The sequence below is a fragment of the Periplaneta americana genome, chromosome 14 (genome assembly GCF_040183065.1).
Source record: "Periplaneta americana isolate PAMFEO1 chromosome 14, P.americana_PAMFEO1_priV1, whole genome shotgun sequence".
Taxonomy (NCBI): domain Eukaryota; kingdom Metazoa; phylum Arthropoda; class Insecta; order Blattodea; family Blattidae; genus Periplaneta; species Periplaneta americana.
The window spans coordinates 146,279,677-146,302,613 of record NC_091130.1 but is presented as its reverse complement, the minus strand read 5'-3'; the positions used below and the strand labels follow the sequence as shown (position 1 = coordinate 146,302,613).

Sequence of the window (22,937 nt, the reverse complement as noted above, 5' to 3'; positions counted from 1 at the left end):
AAAGAACACATCACAGCCATAACAAAATTACAAAACACTTCCACATATGCAGAACACATCACAAATGCTAACCACGAGAATGGGAAGGGATGGAGGAGGGGTGGCAGAAACGGAAGGAGGGGAAGAAAAGGGAAGGGAGAGAGACATACACACACAACAGTGGAGGTGCTTCAGAAATTGAATTTACGATTTATATGTATCTAAACATTGTCCACTATTTGAAGCCTTTATATTACAAAAGTACCGGTAATAAGTTGGCGGGTGTTTTACTCACCTGTCGCACTTTGAACACCAATCTTTTATCCGCTATGTGAGGGACTGCCATGACGTCATCAACACGCACTACCCACTCCACATCCCACGTGCCCCACAGTCGACACTTTTCCACCAGAAATATGTGCCTGAAATGGAACACTTATTTTAATATATACGAGCCAAGATAAACAGATTCTGAAGAACATGTTGAATGGATTTTACTTTTATTCAATATTCATGGGTGAAATGAATGAATGAATGAATGAATTAATTAATTAATTAATTAAAAATAAATAAATAAATTTAAATAAATGAATAAATTAAAAAAATAAAGAAATAAATGTAAATAAATAAATAAATTTAAAAAAATAAATAAATTTAAATAAATTTAAATCAATAAATAAATTTAAATAAATTTAAATCAATAAATAAATTTAAATCAATAAATAAATTTAAATAAGTAAATAAATTTAAATAAAATAAAATTAAATAAATAAAATAAAATAAATAAATAAATTTAAATAAATTTAAATGAATAAATAAATTTAAATAAATTTAAATGAGTAAATAAATTTAAATAAATACATAAATTTAAATAAAATAAAATTAAATTAATTTAAATAAAACAAATTAAAAAAATTAAATAAATTTAAATAAAATAAATTTAAATAAATAAAATAAATAAATAAATTTAAATAAAATAAATAAGTAAGCTAAGTAAGTAAGTAAGTAAATAAAAAAATAAAAAATAAATAACTAAATAATAAATAAATAAATAAATAAGTAAATAAATAAATAAATAAATAAATAAATACAACGCGATTTTATTAAAAATATGATTTTTCATCAAATCAATTCAGTTTATTCCGTTCCGAATTTTTCCAAAAAAAGTGCGAAGTAAAAGAGTAGGTACAGTATAGACATACATTCAAACATTTTTATGGCTTCATTACTAAAATGGCTGAGAATTGGATAACAATATACCTATTTTGTTCCGAGCATTATTTATTATCCACAGGAATGTGCAAGGAATCGAAAACTTCGGACAGAGTTTTACAACTTAAAATTATTCACACAAATCACTTGGAAAAATTAACGTAAATTTTGTAATTGAGGATAAAGAAGAAGAAATGACAAAATATGTGCAATTTACGTAAGAAACTGTATTTTCTTTATCACAGCATAAAAGCCCATTCTGTTATTGATGTTTTCAAGTACGGTACTAAGACATGTAAACATTATTCTTGAATCACAGATAGACAGTATGCGGAGGCTAAGAGGAAGGAGAAAAATAAGAAAGATTGGAGAATGATGGGTTTGCAGTGAAAGACCTACCCTCCTTGGGCAGAACACTATGAATGAATGATGATAGTAGTAGTAATAATAATAATAATAATAATAATAATAATAATAATAATAATAATAATAATAATAATAATAGAATTTTCACATCTCTAGTAATCTTGCTTACTGCAGTGAGATGAGAACGTTGGCTTTAGCTTCCTTGCTTAGTGAAGCATGCGCCCAGTAGATGTCAGAATCGGAGTAGTGCCCTTTACTCAGAGTGTTCAGGAGATGCAAGCCTGTGGCATCATACACAGAGTATGGCTTCAATCCCTGCAAGGAAAGTAGTTAGTAAATGACATCAGTTCCCCTTTTTATAAGATTCGTTCAAGCTGATATTCAACAAAAAGTTACATAGTACATTTCTTAAATATTTCTCTAAACTTCAACGTTCATCTTCAATAGGAAAATTAAATTTCTTAACAGACTTAAAAGGAAAATCAATCATGTATTTACTGCCAAGATAAATCTCGCTAGAATAATGTTCTCAAATAATTCTCACTATGGTATAACACGAAAAACGAACGAAATTGAAATGAGTGTCTTAAAAAACAACATGGATTATTCTACAAGTCTGTTATATCTCCATATTAAAACACATCCCTTTACTTCTTCAGAGGACGTCCAACATCTCTTTTGGCGCACTCATGTAGTCGTGACATTATTTCCTATATACATAACAAAGGTATATTGGTTGATACAATTTTATTTGCTGATCACCAGATTATTTTAGTAAACCCGGAATATTAACTGCATGCTCAATAAGGTCAGTAAAATAATTATTTATGAGGCAAGTTCGTAAAGGTTCTCTTTTTTGGCACAAGTGTAAAGTCTGTAAAACGAGGTGACTTTCACAAAAACACGAGGGCCAAAAAAATAACTATATGAATGTGTATCATAAAATGTTTTTTCTGCGATAGCACAAATTTACATTAAATAAATATTTCAAGTTGGAGAGGTTATAAGATCATGATTTCATGGCCGTCTAAACTAAAAACCATTAAGAAATAAGTATCCATGGAATAGAAGGGTTCAGAACCATAGTGGGCCAAGCGCCATTTACTAAAACCGTAGAAAACAAGGGTTAAAATAAAGTTATTACCATAATTCAATGGAACCATATAGCAAGTATTATAAAGTATACACATTAAAACCACAGTCTACTATATACAGTTACGAAGCTTGAGTTTTGAGGGTGCTAGAAACAATAGACTGTGCCGGTACTATTTTGCATTGCCTGTAATGAGGTGATATTAGCGATCCTAGTGGTGAGCAACTATCTAATGTTTGCATATTTACTATGTATTGAACTTCGCGACTGTATATACTAGAATGTGTTAAAACTACAGTCGAGCCGTTCTTATTTCCAGCATGGCCACGCCTTCTCGACTTTTGGCACGAAGAAGGTAGGCAATAGCGGTGTTGCTAAATCTCTGTCAAGCCAATAGTGAACGGACGCAGTTCTAATAGCTGGTTGTCGAGCAATCAGTCGGTATTGTTGTTAGTGCTGTGTTATCGCTGAGTTTTCAGCATCACAATGCCGTGGAGGAGTCGGCAGACCATCAATTCGCAAAGCAGAGAAATGATTATTAGCGTTCGAGATTATTTCGAAAATGAACGTAAAATAAGAGTAGTTTATTGCCTTTAATGCAAGTGGTGCAATGAACAGCTGATGCGTGTGATGTGAACAAGTTTGCGGTTTCTCAAATAACGACAGAGAAGTACGGACAATCCGGCAAAGAAGAAAATAAACTGAGAACTATGGCGGCGGCAGGTACTAACAATGATTGTAGCGATCTAGGCGTAGCGCCTCTAAATTGAACAATACCGTTAGGCAAGGTTCTTCGTGTAATTTTTTTATGTAGCAATGACTTATCATGACAAAATTTTTAATACTAACATATTTTACTTAATTTACAGGTTGTGTGGTTTTAGTTATTCATTCACATAAAAAATGTTTATTTATTATATTTTACAGCTTTCTCCCATTTTAGTAATTTCTAATATTGTTTCTGTATTTACGAAAATCGTTACTTCAAATGGTCGGAAAAAACAATTATAGCACAACATGGTAAGTCTTCTGTGTTCTGGGTTGATAGGATCAACAATAACAATAATATATAATATTATGTATTCATACATTACTAATTATTTATCGTAGGAAATAATTTTTCGTTCGATGTTTAAGACTAGACATGTGCTAAAACTTCGTTAAGAGTACAAGGGTAGACTTGACACCGCAGTAACATCCACCGTGAGCGGGAAGCGGTATGTCGTCTGCATAACCTTGACGACAACCACTGCCAGTGAAGCAGCGTGTCAGCTGACTAGAAGCTGTCGTGTGATTTGCTGCCGGAAATAAGAACGGCTCGACTGTAAATGATATGTCAATCTTCATTAAACTATGGTATTCACTTAACTTTAACTCTTACTTTCTCCGTTTTTAATAAATGGCGCTTGGCCCACTATGGCTTTGAACCCTTCAATTACAGCCATCTAAACCGACCATTTAATCAATAAAGAGGTTAGGAATAGCTGAATGCTACATCTTGTTGTAATGAGTACTACAGATGTAATTTCAGAACAATATGGGCTAAAATGTAGCTTGTGTCTCCGTTTTTAATAAATGGCGCTTGGCCCACTATGGCTCTGAACCCTTCAATTACAGCCATCTAAACCGACCATTTAATCAATAAAGAGGTTAGGAATAGTTGAATGCTACATCTTGTCGTAATAAGTACTACAGATGTAATTTCAGAAAAATACTGGCTAAAATGTAGCTTGTTTCTCCGTTTTTAATAAATGGCGCTTGGCCCACTATGGCTCTGAACCCTTCAATTACAGCCATCTAAACCGACCATTTAATGAATAAAGAGGTTAGGAATAGTTGAATGCTACATCTTGTTGTAATGAGTACTACAGATGTAATTTCAGAACAATATGGGCTAAAATGTAGCTTGTGTCTCCGTTTTTAATAAATGGCGCTTGGCCCACTATGGCTCTGAACCCTTCAATTACAGCCGTCTAAACCGACCATTTAATCAATAAAGAGGTTAGGAATAGTTGAATGCTACATCTTGTTGTAATGAGTACTACAGATGTAATTTCAGAACAATATGGGCTAAAATGTAGCTTGTTTCTCCGTTTTTAATAAATGGCGCTTGGCCCACTATGGCTCTGAACCCTTCAATTACAGCCATCTAAACCGACCATTTAATCAATAAAGAGGTTAGGAATAGTTGAATGCTACATCTTGTCGTAATAAGTACTACAGATGTAATTTCAGAAAAATACTGGCTAAAATGTAGCTTGTTTCTCCGTTTTTAATAAATGGCGCTTGGCCCACTATGGCTCTGAACCCTTCAATTACAGCCGTCTAAACCGACCATTTAATCAATAAAGAGGTTAGGAATAGTTGAATACTACATCTTGTTGTAATGAGTACTACAGATATAATTTCAGAACAATACTGACTAAATGTAACTTGTTTCTCCGTTTTTAATAAATGGCGCTTGGCCCACTATGGCTCTGAACCCTTCAATTACAGCCGTCTAAACCGACCATTTAATCAATAAAGAGGTTAGGAATAGTTGAATACTACATCTTGTTGTAATGAGTACTACAGATGTAATTTCAGAACAATATGGGCTAAAATGTAGCTTGTGTCTCCGTTTTTAATAAATGGCGCTTGGCCCACTATGGCTCTGAACCCTTCAATTACAGCCGTCTAAACCGACCATTTAATCAATAAAGAGGTTAGGAATAGTTGAATGCTACATCTTGTCGTAATAAGTACTACAGATGTAATTTCAGAAAAATACTGGCTAAAATGTAGCTTGTTTCTCCGTTTTTAATAAATGGCGCTTGGCCCACTATGGCTCTGAACCCTTCAATTACAGCCGTCTAAACCGACCATTTAATCAATAAAGAGGTTAGGAATAGTTGAATACTACATCTTGTTGTAATGAGTACTACAGATATAATTTCAGAACAATACTGACTAAATGTAACTTGTTTCTCCGTTTTTAATAAATGGCGCTTGGCCCACTATGGCTCTGAACCCTTCAATTACAGCCGTCTAAACCGACCATTTAATCAATAAAGAGGTTAGGAATAGTTGAATACTACATCTTGTTGTAATGAGTACTACAGATGTAATTTCAGAACAATATGGGCTAAAATGTAGCTTGTGTCTCCGTTTTTAATAAATGGCGCTTGGCCCACTATGGCTCTGAACCCTTCAATTACAGCCGTCTAAACCGACCATTTAATCAATAAAGAGGTTAGGAATAGTTGAATACTACATCTTGTTGTAATGAGTACTACAGATGTAATTTCAGAACAATATGGGCTAAAATGTAGCTTGTTTCTCCGTTTTTAATAAATGGCGCTTGGCCCACTATGGCTCTGAACCCTTCAATTACAGCCGTCTAAACCGACCATTTAATGAATAAAGAGGTTAGGAATAGCTGAATACTACATCTTGTTGTAATGAGTACTACAGATGTAATTTCAGAACAATATGGGCTAAAATGTAGCTTGTTTCTCCGTTTTTAATAAATGGCGCTTGGCCCACTATGGCTCTGAACCCTTCAATTACAGCCGTCTAAACCGACCATTTAATGAATAAAGAGGTTAGGAATAGCTGAATGCTACATCTTGTTGTAATGAGTACTACAGATGTAATTTCAGAACAATATGGGCTAAAATGTTAAATTTGTTACTTATTTGTGTTATGTGTAATATTTACGTCATGAAAGATCGAGGTAATGCATTAATTTCTTATTGACTGAAGTTTGTACATTGAATATTGCATTTTCTTTGGCAGTGCGTAAAGTGATTAGGCCTACTTCATTTTTTTTACGCATCAGTGTTTTAAAGGCTCACTTTACGCACTGATAACAGTGGGTAAAATGCAACTTCATGCACTATTGTAGAAAAATTATGATATGCAATTGTCTACACTATAGCCTACAAGGGGGATGCTAAATGCCGTCTGTGAACTTCAGAGCTCGACACAGGTTAATGAAATTGAAGATGAGACAATAGAGTGTGGCAATATGTACTTCACCACGCTGCAAGGAGGAATGTTTGAGTCAATAGTTGAAATATCCCAAATAATAGCTGATGTGAGTGAAATTAACACTTGAAAGTTAACTGAAGTCTCTTACTGTGTAAGGGTTCATGTACCGAGGCAATCTTGTTCTCATGACCACGTCTTCGCCCATTTCAGCAGCTCTGCAAGAAAATACGAAACACAAGTTAACATTAAAACTCTGCACAATAACAGTGGAAAATAAAAGATACCGGTACACTATTAAACAGTACGCTTTTCTACGATTCATATACTGAAACAAAATCTATACTACCGGTATGAGATGTAAGAAAATTAAATATTATCCATTTAAAGGAATATTTCAATGAAGACTAAATTCAGAGACGGTGATCCTGCATGTTGCGCGCCATCACTTGGAGTATGAAGAATTCCGTTGCTAGACTCTACAGTGACTGCAGGATGCAATAAAGGAACTATGAATTATTTCCAGTCACTTTGTAAAATGTCAATATATGTATAATTTACTGTAAATAGTTATTATTCTTAGCCATCCTATTATACAATGTAATCCTTAATTTCAGTTACTGTCTATCAGGGGCGGCTTTTGGGGTAGTGCCAGTGTGCCATGGCACCGCCAATGAAAGAAACAAAAAATAATATCCTAAAAAGCAGTTTTAATAGTTATTTCTACAAATTTTATTCGTATTTCATCTGAACAAGCGTGCGCACAGATCGGTATGCACTCTTGCAGCGTTTCTCCGAACGTTGGAGCCACTTCAGTGTGGCACTGCTTACGTCCATATAACACTGTACAAAAGGCTATTGATTCTAGTTTATATACGTTTCTTATGGCAGACACTGAGCCGAATTCTATTTGACTCAGTAGTTAATATTCCGCCCGCTAGAGCACAGTAATGCAGACATTTCGCTAGATGGCAGGGTTGTTGGAGAATTTAGGCAGGAACTATCAACCGCAGACTTGCACGAAAACACAAGTTAAAGTTTCGCGCCAAATGTTAATGTAATGTTGCCATTTCAAAACTAAAGCACATAACTTGGATTTGAATGTGTAAAGTATTATCCATTTAACTATATTGAACGCAGAGATAGTCATGGTTCTTTTTAGAAAGATAAATATTTTTTCATATCATGTAAAACTGTTTGTTAATGTTGTGTAATATTTGTTTTATTTTGCGGCAACTAAATATCGCTACACTGTTGCTATAGTGTTGATGCTTCTGTTAACGATACATGAGATCTGTGCAGGACATGAACATGTGTTATTCAGGCCGCTGCCTTGGATTCATCGGCCTGTTAAATAAAGTGCAACGTATTCGTTTATTATCTATATCAATGTTTCTCTCGTTTTTGCCAGTAATTTTACTAGTTATAAAAGTTATTTGTATTTGACTAACAATACTGTGAAAGTTTTGCATTATCTGTATCTGTAAATTTCGTTATTAGTTTCGGAAATGTTATTGTAACTGTTACTAGATGCATTATTAACTGTACACCTGGTAAAATAGCTGGTTTAATTAATGTGTTTTATTTAACATAATGTAAACGTGAGCTGCGATTATCAATTTCACTAGTGTAATTTGCATACAATCTTTTTTCATTTTTGGCACCGCCACCAGAATGCCTCACCGGCCGCCACTGCTGTCTATAGTATTCATATAGTGTTACTAATTTCTAATTGTAAGACATTATGTAGTTTTAAGATTTGACAATGTCAGAAACTTGTATACAAGTCTATTGACAATTAATAAATATGAATATGATAATAAATCAAACGCACTGTAATTGAGCAAATAATTGAGCAGCAAATAATATCCTCGTGTGCTTTCTGCAAAAGCCAACGAAAGAACAAAAATGGCGGGCGATTATATTAAGTATTTATCGAGCCTTAGGAAGCGCAAAATGTCATCAGCAGCAAATGAGAAGACGCACATGTTTAAATGTAGCTGACCTGCAACGTGATTGACTGCCGGAAATAAGAGCGACGGAATTTTTTTTTATAGGTTGCATGCTGTGATCAGTGTTAAGATTAATTTTTATTTCTATATTACTGATTCTCCACCACCAATTCAATAATGTACGTGCACACTGGCAAGGACAAACACCGAAGCTTTATTAACGCTGTAAATGACAGTTATCATTTTACTGTATATTTGCCTTTTTATTCCATCCAGAGCCATTGCGATGCAATCCAGAACACCTCCAGCAGGTTTAGTCATGAGTCCCATCAGCCCTTTGCCAACGCCCTTGAAGAAGCCTTCCACACCTTCTTGCTGCGCCCCTACAATGTCATAATTCCGACTTTATTTTGGCATACAATACATTGTCAGTTTTACACTTTCGATATCAGAAACGAACATCCTCTGAAATCTTTAAATATATATACTCTTTTCTTCACAATTATTGTACTTTCTTATTATAAAAGCATGGAAGCAGTTAAAACAATGCTTTTCATACCTTCAACCAAATTCTTTCAAGCTATTAAAATCGAGTTTTATTTCTCGATTAAAATTAAAATTAAAACCTGCTTCTCATAGCTTCAATTAAGTTCCTTTAAGCCGTCAAAATCAATTTTAACCCTTTCCGGTCAAATGAGTCCATTTGAAATCACTAATATTTCTGTAATGTCTGACTCATATGATTTGCCTGATGATTCCATTTGATATCCTCAGAAGTAGTTTCGTTCTTTACCGATAGAGTACAGCACCCTCCAGTTCCTTGGCCAGCTGTTATTAGGAAGAGGATTGCTTTTAGCGTATTCCGAATCTCACCAGACTGGTGGACAACAATGACGTCACACTGCAGCAGAATAGGAACAAAACTGTGGAAGGATCGATGGCTGTCATGGCGACTGTGTAAGTGGTTATCTGTACTAAGCTAGCAAAATTTTCCGAAATTTCCGTACTGCCATCTCGTTCAAAGAAAAGAGATCATAAACAACTTATTTCTTGAACCGGTAGTAATAACTGGTCCGTTGACATGTTCGCTCATAAGCCATTAACATATTGTTTTTACGTTGTGCTCATTACAAACAATACAGCAGAACTAAAGCAGAACACACCGCCATGACACAACAGTGCACGATGTCATTCGTCTGCTAATTCCCGCCCTATACAAGAACCAATCAGATTCACTGATGGCGCCTGATGGAGACTGCCACCACCTCTGCAAGCTGATGGCACCAGTGCGAAACTGGTGGAGCATCAATGACGTCATCGGTGGAATTCGGAACACCGTGATGCCATCAGATTGCTCACCGGTGAGATTCGGAATATGCTCCTTGTTTTTTTTTTTGTTTGTTTTTTTTTTTTTTTGTTTTTCCATAGTGTCTCCACAAAAACAAATTCAGGCCAGAAAGGGTTAAATTTCTAATAATGGGCAAAGTTCAAACAATACATTTCACATCTTCAACTAAATTCCTTCAAAGCCATCATGCTCGTAATTAAATTTGTTTTTTGATTATGGGAAAAATTAAAACACTGCCTCTCATAAGTTCAACTAAATTCCTTCGAACCACAAGAATCAAATTTATCTTTTGAATAATTATGGAAATAATTGCTTTTTATTTCAATGGAGAATTTACAGATTTTAGAAAGAGCATGTGTTATATGTTATTTTACCTTTCTCAACCTTACAGTATAAGAAAGTGATTTTCCTTTGTAGTTTTGACTTTTTAATGTCGTAAGAAAGGTAAACTACAACCCAACTACTTTGAAACACTTTAATCTCGTATATTTTTACTTTCGTGATTTTAATTAATCACGAATCTTATAAAAATCTATAGGCCTATTCTGGAATTAGAGAACATTTCGTGGAAAGCAAGCAAAGACAGTCCTAATAGAAAACTTCCATAAGTAATCAACTAGTAAGTTTAGATGTATTTAAACAACAACTTTCAAATAAAAATTGAGAAATGGTACGAAATAACATTTTATTTAACAACTATGCGTAGACCTACATAATTATTAATTTTGGCGTTACCTTTACCCTTAATGTATTGAGTAAACTATATATAGGCCTACCATTATTGTAGCTTATTTTCTTAACCTTAATATAGGCTATATAATAATATAGTCTTTTACTAACCTGTGAGTAAGAAGAAAATCATCGTAAGGACTTATATTTAAGTCCTTAAGTTCTTCTTAAGACGCATTTACACTGGCGTAACATTGTTGGCAACAAATCATATTAGTATGTATGACTTGAGGCTTTCCCGGCATTTGATGTAGAATAACTCTTCTCGGGTTCTTAGTCAGGTGAGTTATTCCATATTAATACGGTTAAGAAATACATTATGCAACGAGCTTATAATGGTAGTAACGAGATGACAAATTGAATTTATTTGAATATTATTTACAATTAACGCTAATTATTATAGTAACAGAACATAACCTTCTGCGACAGTATTGGATTTCCAGCCTCCATGACTTTTCGCTAGTTGTCTTTTGATTGCATATCCGAGAATAATCAATATTTGCGCTTTTATAATGGTACAATGGTGATTTCTCATTGGCTGAACAACTGAATTATAATGAATAGGTGTACTTTAATGAGGTGCATTAAAGGGCTACTACCAGGTGTATAATTACTACATTTCGGCATGGTCGAGCATAAACATATTTTTTCTGCAACAAACTGTTTAAATCAAATCAACACTGTTGTCAGTATTTAGTTGAGTACAGAATTCTGAATATGTGCTCCTATTTTGAACCATTTCGAGAAATAAACTTCTTCAGTTCCACTTCCTGATGATTTCTATGTTTCTCTTTTTAATTCACCATAAAACTGTACCGTTTCATCTGTCATTCCTTTTATACCGATCCGTACGGTACCTCAACTTTTTCCATATTTAACGCTTATGAAATTTCTTGCCATTTATCAGGTTCCTTGTTTCTATTTTTATAGTCCTCACACTTATCATTCCAATAAAACTAGCCAATATTTGTATATTTCTATTGAAGTAACTAAACTTTCTCGATTCCATTCCAAATTGGAATGTAAGTAGTAATCAACAACTTCAAACAAAATTCAGTGCCCTGGTATGTTGACAATAATGTTGCGTTGGTGTAAATTCAGCTTAATATTGTTGTCAATATATGTTTCCAACATTTGTTTCATGTTTAAACTTACCGCTCACTGATGAAAAAATATTTTTTGTTGTCGACGTGGTGTCTACTCTTACAAATGCATTTTTACGTTCTTGTTGACAACAACGTTACTCCGATGTAAATGTGCCTTTACATTGCAATTCCAGGTGACAACATATATGAGCATCTTTACAGTGTTCAACATAATTATGCACATATTTAAACTTAATTACAGAAAAAGCAACCTTACAAATTAATATGCAAATAACAAATTCAAGTGGTTAGAATGTGAAGCAGGTAAATATTAAAATTAAACATTATCATTATTAATATCTTAAATCAGATCTCCATCTACTCTGTTAGTGAAGTAAATGTAAATTGTGCTATAAAACAAAGAAAGCTATCATGCCACTTTTTACTCATGTAACTACATAAACCAAAAGAGCAATCGTGAACACTGGTATAAATTAGTAATAGAAAATTCATACCAATTCCAATAAAGCTATGCTGTATTTGTGCATTGGTGGCTCATGGAACAAGAGGCTCATCAGAAGGGTTTATTTTCATTTTTGTTTAACTTATTTGTAACCATTTTAAGATAAAACAGTATAAGTATTTAAAGGTAATATTTCAATAAAACGATCAATAAAATGTACAAATATTTTACATAAGTAGAACACATAACAGCGTAATCTAGCTACTATAGTCGTGACGCTGTTATTTCTGGCGTGACTCCTCCTCTTTGCTTACGTCTTAGAAAGTGAAGGCTCTATAAAGTCTAGGTAGGTATATCGTTCGCCATTTTTGTTCTTACGTTGCCGAGCTACCATACGAGGAATCTATTTGCCACACCGTTAAACATTATCATGTCGTAGCTCCTATTATAATAAATCAAATGCAATGTAATTCAGCAAATAAATGAACGGCAAATAACGTCTTCGTGTGCTTTCTGCGAACGCCAACGAAAGAGCTAAAATGGCGGGCGATTATATTAAGTATTTATCGAGCCTTAAGAAATGAATCAGCGAATCACAAGACGCACACGTTTAAATGTAGCCGACCTGCAACGCGATTGGCTGCCGGAAATTAGAGCGACGTGACTATAGTACTTAGTTATTAATTTCCGGTTTTATTCGTATATAAAATCCATTACACTTGCTATACCGGTACAGCAAGCAAATTTTAAGAAGTTCATCTCTGAAATTAAAAACGACTTTTTATTTTTAGTTACAGTCTTTGAAGTACAATAGCTATGTAAAAATGGTTATGAAATCCACTCTTTGAAACTATGTGAAAGGGATTATTTATTGTAGTTCAGGAATCAAAATAACCAGTGCTCTAACATTAAATACCTTACTCTATGCCGATGATTAAGTCATAATTTCCAATTCAGAGGATAATTTACAAAGAGGATTATATACATTAAATAAAATATTAAAAGATTTTGGGATGGAAATTGCAGCACAAAAATCAAAAGTAATGGCATTTTTAGGACAAGACCCAGTCAGAAGTAAGATAATACACAATAACCAATTCCTCGAAAAAGTACAAAATTTCAATTATCTGGGTTGTGAATTATCTTATCAAAATGAAAAAGATGTGAACAAGAAAATTTCCAAATTTACACAAATTCTAGGAATAATAAACAATACATTAAAAGCTAAATTAGTACAAAAATCTACAAGAATAAAAATATATAATACACTAGCATTACCCTCCCTTTTACACGGAAGCGAGATTTGGACATTAAAGAAAAAAGACATGAACAGAATCAAAGCAACAGAAATGAAATTTTTCAGGAGGACAGCAGGATATACTCTTTTAGACCGAAAAAGGAATGAAGAAATTTTAGAACAATTAGAAGTAGAGTCAGTAGAAGAAAAAATCAGCAGATACAAATTAAATTGGCTAGATCATGTAAGAAGAATGCAAAATTCAAGAATCCCAAAAATTATGATGCAGTATGAACCTAGAGGACATCGTCGACCAGGAAGACCTTTTAGAAGACTGCTAGATGGGGCCGAAATAGGTCTAGAGAGGCCTAATTCGTGAAGGATGATAATGATGATGATGATGATGATGATGATGATTATTATTATTATTATTATTATTATTATTATTATTATTATTATTATTATTATTATTATTATTTATTATTACAGTTATGAATGTGATTTGGGACTTTCTCGTTGATCAACGTGATGTGAGATTTTTAGGTACTGGTACTATTTTGCACCATATCATCAGTACAGAGATATCCAATGATTCGTAGGTATTCCATAGTCAGCTTATTTTTTTATGTTTCGTGCATATTTCTAAGGTTTTTTAGTGCATAATTGCATGCATATTTAGGCAGTGTTCAGTGCATATAAATCCTCTGTCTAGTTATGAGGAATATCCAGACACAGTGGGCCCAACAAAAGAGTAAGATACATTTTCTAAGTCAGCGCTTCTCAAACTTTTTAGAAGTGGGGACCACTTTTTTAAGTCAGAACAGTTCCGCGGACCACCTTTCTCTTGTTCCCTTCTAAAGAAAATTTATAATCTTTGTAGCATGTTTTAATACCAGTATACTTGTATTTTAAAACAGAATTTATTTTATTTTATTAACTAATTAAGTTAATGTTATTAGAAGAAAATTCATTTTTGTTTTTTTAATAATTCAAGGCTATTAGAGATTGGATAATCTTTAACTTATTAACTAAAAAAAAATAAATATCGTAAATGTTGGTACTCACATTAATGAGATGGATGAGCCTGCCGATTCGTGTACAATTGTTATATATTTGGAGATATGCTGGTAAGCTTAAGTCAGAGATCGTCACATACATTGAGTCGATGTCGGTACTTTGTTTTTATTAGAGTTAATGATGAAAACCCTTTCCTCACACAGATACGTAGTCGCAAACTGAATTATGATCTGTAAAGCACCATTGTACAGTTCACTGTATTCTCTTTTCGCTTGTGACGAGGTCCACAAATTAACAATACCTTCTGCTTGGAATTCATTTTAAGTCCAGTGTCATTCGAGAGTTCAATTAACTGTTCTCTTTCACTCAATGAAAGTTTGTTAGTTTCAATATCGCAATGAAAGTGATGACGAACCCATGAAAAATATTGGAAAATAAGTTTCAAATTGTGATCTCAGAGTTTCGAGATGCGAGCATAAGTCATTGCATAATTCTTTTCCAATAACGAAATCATTTTCAACCAAAAAAGACTCTAGGATTGGAAATGGTGAAAAAAATCCTCTGTTTTACGAAACTGACCCACAAACCAAGTTTCCTCTCGAACACTATTTTTTCATGCGCATTGAGAACAGTCAAAGAATTACTTTGTATAGAGAGAGATTTAGTTCGTTTAGTTTTGAGAATACATCTGGAAGATATGCCATTTTACTTAGCCACATGTCATCAGCTGATGTGCAAGGAAAAAATGGCGAGAAAGACCACGTTCATAGTGCTTTAAATCCCTCTTTTGTTGCTGAGAGTAGAGTGGGAAGTCAGTAGACGAGTAGGGTAATAAATTTCATAAAATGTCGGTAGGTACTGGGAGACAAAGTGAAAGGCAATTGACATGTGTCATTTTCAAACTCAGAGATTTTAAACTATAGTGTGATACGCAATTCGTTTGAATTTTATTTTTTCTCCTGTCCTTTTTGAAGGACAACAAGGGCAGACCTCGAGGACCACAGGTGGTCCGCGGACCATAGTTTGAGAAACGCTGTTCTAAGTCATGTAGGTACGATATATTTCTGAAAACAGAACCAATAGCTAGTTTCAAAACGATAGATATTTTAACACACAGCTGAAACGTTAAAAAACAACACAAAATGTTAAACATCGCAAAAGCCTCATATATCATATTATTTTTTTTTTATTTAATAATGTTAGGTTTTATAAATGTTCAACATGATTTAAATCCATTCTAACCATTTGAATATTTAGTGTAGAACAAAAACAAGTTTAGTAAAGGAAATATTGTTTATCATACCTGTTATTTCTCTCTCTATTATCCGTGTCACACGATGCAAAACGAAAATGGTGTTGTGTGAAAAGGAATAGAGAATGTGAGGATTCTTCATTAGTAACACGGCACATTCCACATCACATGGTCATCCCACTACACATCCACACACAGAGCTAGACATAAAGCTAGAGTTACTTGCAGAGACAAAGAACGTGAAATGTGCCTGCTCAGTGAAATTAAAGATAGACTCGCACATAACCAAAAGTACACAAAATCATTGCTGTATCACAGCATAATATGTGACTTTGAATGCCACAGTAAGGAAGAAAGCCTGAAAGAAAGATTCTGAACATCTGAACTCATTTTCTGTGATACGTGATACAAAATTATATTTTCAATGAATGGCTAGAGTACTGGACTTGTAATCCTGCTGACCCGGGTTTGATTCCCGGCATACCCAACTTGTGTTGGGCAAGCCTATGCTCCAGGTAATTGCGAGAGCATTTTAGTTATTTCTGCTGTTTGAGATGAAGGTGTGTGTTTAGAGACTATTGATAGAATAGCTGCTTGGAAGTCTGACAATATAACTGCATTCTTAAATTTATTGATGTGGCAGAGAAGATTCCTGAGACTTTCACTTATTGCAATGATTTCTCCATCAAAACTTGTTGTTCCATATCCAAGAGATCTATAAAGTGAGAAGAGACAGCATGTAACACCTGCACCGGCACCTTGTTCTCTGGAGATCAAGGATCCGTCGGTGTATAAATGAAGCCAGTTTTGTGGAGAGTACCTAATATTAATTGTCTCTAAAGACAATTATTTCATTATTTCAGTGTTTACTTCTGATTTCAGTATTTCTTCTGTTAAATTTAGATTATACTCTATATTTAATAGAGTTAAAGGGTTTGGTTTAATTAAGACTCACAATATAAAATTAAAGTTAGACTATATGATATATACCACTGAAAACAACTTATTTTGAAGTTTCAATCTCATTATATTGATATTCCTTGTGAATAGGTTATCCTATACTATTTGCAGATGATACAAGTATCATAATTACAGGCAAGAACTTTGCCACATTCAAATATAAAACAGAAATAATTCTCCTTAAAATTTATGACTGGTTTACAACCAATAGACTAGCATTAAACATTAATAAAACTAACATAATTCAATTTAAAGCCACTTCAAATTTAATCTCTGAAACATTGGACACAACTATCAACAATATACCTCTACTAGAAGCATCAACAACCAAATTTCTTGGTTTGCATATTAATAATACAATAAATTGGAAAAATCATATCAAAGAAATAACCCCCAAACTTAGCTCAGCATGCTTCGCAATTAGGTCGTTACAACAATTTCTAAACAGCAGTATCTTAAAGACAATATATTTTGCCTATTTTCATTCCATTATGTCCTACGGAATAATATTTTGGGGAAATTCTGCAGATAGTAAAAATATATTCTTATTACAAAAAAGAGCCATTAGAATAATAGTTGGAGCAAAGGCTAGAGAATTATGTAGATTATTTTTTAAAAAATCAGAGATTCTAACCTTAACAAATCAATACATAAACTCAACAATAAATTTCCTCTTATATAATAAAAAAATTTTCCAACTAACTCAGCCATACATAGTATAAATACCCGCAGAAGGAATGATTTTCATACGCCATCATCAAATTTATCATGCTTTCAAAGGGGAGTACGTTACATGGCGATAAAAATGTTCAATAGTCTTCCTGAAGACATTAAGAATCATAGCCAAAACCCTGCATTATTCAAGGTAAAACTAAAAAATTACTTAGGGCCTAATATCTCACACTTTCTATTATGTAGATGAATTCTTGACATTTCACAGTACTGTGTAAATATTATAATACTATTAAATGGTAAACATATTACATTGTATAAAATATTCTTGTTATTAAGGTATTAATTCTGTACATATTTCATATTTGCATTTTATATGTATTTCATTTTATTGTTAAACGTAAGAATTGGACATGGTCTTTATTCTATCCGTCCGTCCGTCCGTCCATCCATCCATCCATCTGCTTTCAATAAGTGAGCTTACGTAAGCATGAGGTGAGAACAATTTAGACTTAGCTACGTACAAATAAATCTGCATTATACTCGTACAATATTTTTACTTCTTTTTCTTATTGTCTTAAAGTGTTGTTGGTTCTCTTTCTTTCAGAATTTCTTGTTTACTGCTCAACATAACACTTGTTTCAGTCCCAGCATAGCAGTCCAAACATTTACTCTGACAAGATACTCAAACAGCTTACCAGTTCTAAGTACAAATGCTTGTCTCTACTGACAGACTGATGGACTGCTAACACATATACAAAAGTTTTGACACTGTTGCCAAACTTACCAACGATAGGTTTCATTATGACTCCTGACAGCCCCAGTGCTACTCCCATCACAAATGTTTTAGAGGCCTGAAGGATCGTCTCGGGAAGATCACTGGTCTGCTGCAGACAGAATCGCCGCTTCTGGAAATTCCAAGTCATTCATTACTATTAACACACTTTTTTCAGTTTCTTATTATACTGAGGTATACCGAATGGAGACCGATAAACTGTGGAGTTCGTCAAGGATGCCCCCTCTCACCACTTTTATTCAATATATACATCAACTCCATCATCAGACATTGGCGACTAACAATTCATGGAAACATCCTGCTCTTCCGAAATTGTACTCTAGATACATTATTATATGCAGACGATCAGGTTCTTTTTGCTACAAATGAAGTCGAGCTGCAATACTCAATACATCACCTGAATATAATAGCACAAAATTTCAATATGAAAATTTCCCCTAACAAAACAAAAATCATAGCGTTCCAAGGTAAACAGCCAGTTAGGAGTAAAATTTGCAGTGGAACCCATATGTTAGAACAGCTAAACGCATTTAAATATTTAGGTTATAATTTGACATATTTACCTGTTACTGATATATCTGAAAATATTCAATATTTTAATGGAGCCTTAAGAACCATCAACCAGGTTTCCACAACCACGAAAACCCAAAAACATACCAGGTTAAAAGCATATAAAGTTCTAGCAAGACCTGTCCTCATGTATGGTAGTGAGGCCTGGACTGTCCGAAACTCAGATGTTCAATGCCTAACAACTGCGGAAATGAGATTTCTAAGGAGGACTGCCGGCTACAGCTTGCTTGACCACAAAAGGAATGAACTAATTACAAAACAATTGAAAATTACACCTATTTATGAACAACTCAACCACTATAGACAAAAATGGCTTAACCATGTCAATAGGATGGACCGTTCCAGACTCCCAAGACAAATTCTCCGCTATATACCACATGGAAGACGATCTTTGGGACGCCCCCTGAAGAGATGGACGGAGACCGCAACAGGCCACTAGGCCTAATATCTGCAAGGACGATGATGATGATTATACTGAGGTGGCGAGTTAAGCATCTGAATCAGTTGATGGCCTTAAAACATCGTGGTTCAATTGTTATGGTACCATAGCAACACATGATCTCCAGTTTTATCAGATTCATGGCCGAAAACAATATAATTATTCAGATATAGTTCTAAAAATCAAGAACATTCTTTACGTAACATAAAAATCAAATGGTGTACAACTCTAAAACGGCCACCAATGGTATTTGGTTTTAAATTTGGATGCTGTGAAGATGGATTCTTCTAATTCTTTAAATAAGTGTTAAATTAATATTTCTACATAATTATATATCAGAGGTTTAGTGGTTTGACGCAAATAAACAAAACTGTGAAAGTTTAGGTTTCGCGAGAATCTCAATAGTGAAAATTTGAATTTGAAGCATGATCCAAATCCTTAAAGGAAAAACTTGTAGAGAATTATAAAACTTAATAAATAAAACATTGCACAATAGAAGGAAAAAGTGTAATGAGTTAGAAATGATTTACAAATAATCCTCATTCATGAACAGGCTATAGTATTAGTATTATAGTATTTATTTATTTAACCTGGTAGAGATAAGGCCGTCAGGCCTTCTCTGCCCCTATACCAGGAGATTCCAACTATAATATGAAGAATAAAATTACAATCAGTATTAAATGTACAATTACAATTACAAATAAAATTACAATTAGTATTACATTTACAATTACAATTACAATAAAAATCAAAATACGAAAAGATTACTTGACTAATTAAAGCTAGATAATTTATCATAGAAAAACAAAGAATATTTTATATTTACTGAATTGCAAATTAAACCTAGAATAACAAAATTGTATAGTGATGAAATTACTGGAATTGAAATATTTTGTGATAGATTAAAGAAACTATTTACAAGAAATCAATTACTGGCCAAGTGCCTAGTAAGTTTTCGTTTGAATTGAATTTTATTTCGACAGTCCCTGATGCTAGCAGGTAGCGAATTCCAGAGTCTTGGCAGGGCTATTGTGAAAGAGGATGATATAGAGGAAGACTGAGACAGATGGCGAAAATTCAAGGTTCACCAAAGATTATATCCCCAAAGAAGACAGAGGAGAAGGAGATGAGGAGGAGACGAAAGAGAATTTTTTATTTATTTTATTGTGTTATTTTACGACGCTGTATCAACATCTAGTTTATTTAGCGTCTGAATGAAATGAAGGTGATAATGCCAGTGAAATGAGTCCGGGGTCCAGCACCGAAAGTTACCCAGCATTTGCTCGTATTGGGTTGAGGGAAAACCCCGGAAAAAACCTCAACCAGGTAACTTGCCCTGACCGGGATTCGAACCCGGGCCACCTGGTTTCGCGGCCAGACGCGCTGACTGTTACTCCACAGGTGTGAACTACAAAAGAGGAAAGGAAGAAGATGGTAGAGGGAAAAGTGGACGAGAATAAGAAAGAGGATAAGAAGAAGGTAGAGGAGTAGTTAAAGAAGGAAACAAAGAATAGGAAGCTATATTATATTACTGGTATTTATAATTTTTGGGTGGAGTAATAAAAATGAACATCAACTGAAATATTTTTTAGGGACGAAGAACACAAGAGAAAGGCTGTCTTACTCACTTTCTTGTAGTCTTCATCGAAACTAAGGCTGCTGAGGAGATCCCCTAGTGAGGAGGAGATGAGGGATACTGAGCCTGTAGTTCCCCCCACAACGTGGCCCAGCAGACTTTGAGCACCATAACTCAGGCCATCGGCAAACTCGTCTGGTCCTTCCATAACACCCTTTACCATGAGAGGCAAGAAAAATCGTTATTATGTAAAATGGGGGAATATATACATATTTAAGTTATATTATATTATAATATGACATAATTAGTTGAATTCGTGTAGCCATGCGCTGACGAAAGTATAATTTCAGAAAATTGTTCGTCCATTTTCCTATTCATTCTGTGAATACAACAATGTATTTATTTTTAAAAAATGTTATGTTTTATTTAACGATGCTCGCAACTGCAGAGGTTATATCAGCGTCGCTGGATGTGCCGGAATTTTGTCCCGCAGGAGTTCTTTTACATGCCAGTAAATCTACTGACATGGGCTTGTTGCATTTAAGCACACTTAAATGCCATCGACCTGGCCCGGGATCGAACCCGCAACCTTGGGCATAGAAGGCCAGCGCTAGACCAACTCGCCAACCAGATCGACTGTATTTATTTGGGGCAGAAGATATCAAAATAAACAATGCATATTGGGCTGCAAAAGAAATGCAGATTCAAAGTAGCTATCAATTTGAAATATTATCGTGTTACGAGGACTTCACTGTACGTATGAAATAATTACACAAATCTGAACTGGCCTGAATTTTCTAAAGAGTTTTTATTCCATACAAAGGAGAAATGTGTAGTTAAATGTTTCCATTAGATTCAATTTTCAGTTCTGTATCTTTATTCATAATTAGCCGTATGCGTGCACTCCACTGCACCTGTTAGAAATAAATATAAAGTAATTACATAATTAAAATAGGACGTTTGATCCAGGGAACATTCGTGTTTGATAGAAGGATAAATCGTTTAATATGTTACTTAATTGTTATTACATGCAACCATAGTTTAATGAAGATTGACATATCATTTAGTTTTAATGTGTATACTTTATATTACTTGTTCATGTTTCAGAAGTTACTGTAATAACATTGTAGAATTATGTCCATCTAGAGAAACTACACTTTCCAATGGTGAAATAATAATTAAACAATTAATTAGCTTCCGATATTACTTCATACAAACACAGAAACATTCTCTTAGGCTATGTTTAATAGCTTTCGATTGTTGTTGTCCAAGGCCCCTTATAGACGAAGTCACTTGTTTTTATTTCAGTACAGCGCCTTAGATGGCGTTGTTATTGTAATTTTAAAACTCATTTATCTCATTAAATATCAGTCCTATCAAAATTTTGTACAGAATAAAACTTATCGGAAATTATTTTTAAAGAAACTTTTGTTATGTCATATTTTTCATGAAAATCAATAATAAGCGAGATATTTCGATTTATTTAATTCAGTTCCCCTTATAACCCCCTTTTTAAATAAAGTATTTTGAATGCCATATAGCCTAAAATCTAAGTTACAACGAACTTAATTTATATTCCAATTTTCATATAAATCGGTTCAGCTATTATCGCGTGAAAAGGTAACAAACATCCAGATAGACGGACAGACAAAAATTTCAAAAAAGCGATTTTCGGTTTCAGGATGGTTAATTATACATGTTAACACCAATTATTTTTGGAAAATCGAAAATTACCAGAAAAATTTTGGCTACAGATTTATTATTAGTATAGATACAATTTTATATTTATAATAAAATTGATACTTTTTTGTTAATAAAATATGAAACGTAACTGGCTGTATATATCGACTGTAACAATGACAGCATCCATGGATAATAAGGAAGGCTGTGGAACACTATATAAACTGCAGAATCGCTATTTTCATGTAGTATTCTTATTAATGTTGTAAAATAAAAGTATATGAATAATTTAAAATGAATTAATATTAAATAATAACGTGGACATGTTATAAAAGTCATATTTACATGTTTTTAAAAAACTAATTTCAGGAAAATAGCTTTCCACCTCACTATGTTTGCTGAAGTCCTCGAAAAACGATATAATTTCATATAGGCATTCTTTTTTTTTTTTTTTTTTGTGCAGCCCATTGTACACGTACAGGATTAGCCAATGGGTTATTGGGTTATTTTACGACGCTGTATCAACATCTAGGTTATTTAGC

General features: G+C 33.7%; 1 protein-coding gene across 1 annotated transcript in view; it reads right to left on the bottom strand.

Annotated features, from left to right (window-relative positions):
- The window catches only part of LOC138713806 (intermembrane lipid transfer protein VPS13A-like), a 239,265-nt gene that overhangs the window by 12,307 nt on the left and 204,021 nt on the right, over positions 1-22,937 (bottom strand). The window contains exons 58-64 of the mRNA XM_069846241.1: positions 20,768-20,929; positions 18,122-18,242; positions 15,754-15,768; positions 8,831-8,954; positions 6,771-6,837; positions 1,727-1,872; positions 275-401 (exon numbers count right to left, since the gene is read on the bottom strand). Of these exons, the coding sequence (XP_069702342.1) occupies positions 275-401; positions 1,727-1,872; positions 6,771-6,837; positions 8,831-8,954; positions 15,754-15,768; positions 18,122-18,242; positions 20,768-20,929 (762 nt within the window). The remainder of the gene's footprint in view (positions 1-274; positions 402-1,726; positions 1,873-6,770; positions 6,838-8,830; positions 8,955-15,753; positions 15,769-18,121; positions 18,243-20,767; positions 20,930-22,937) is intronic.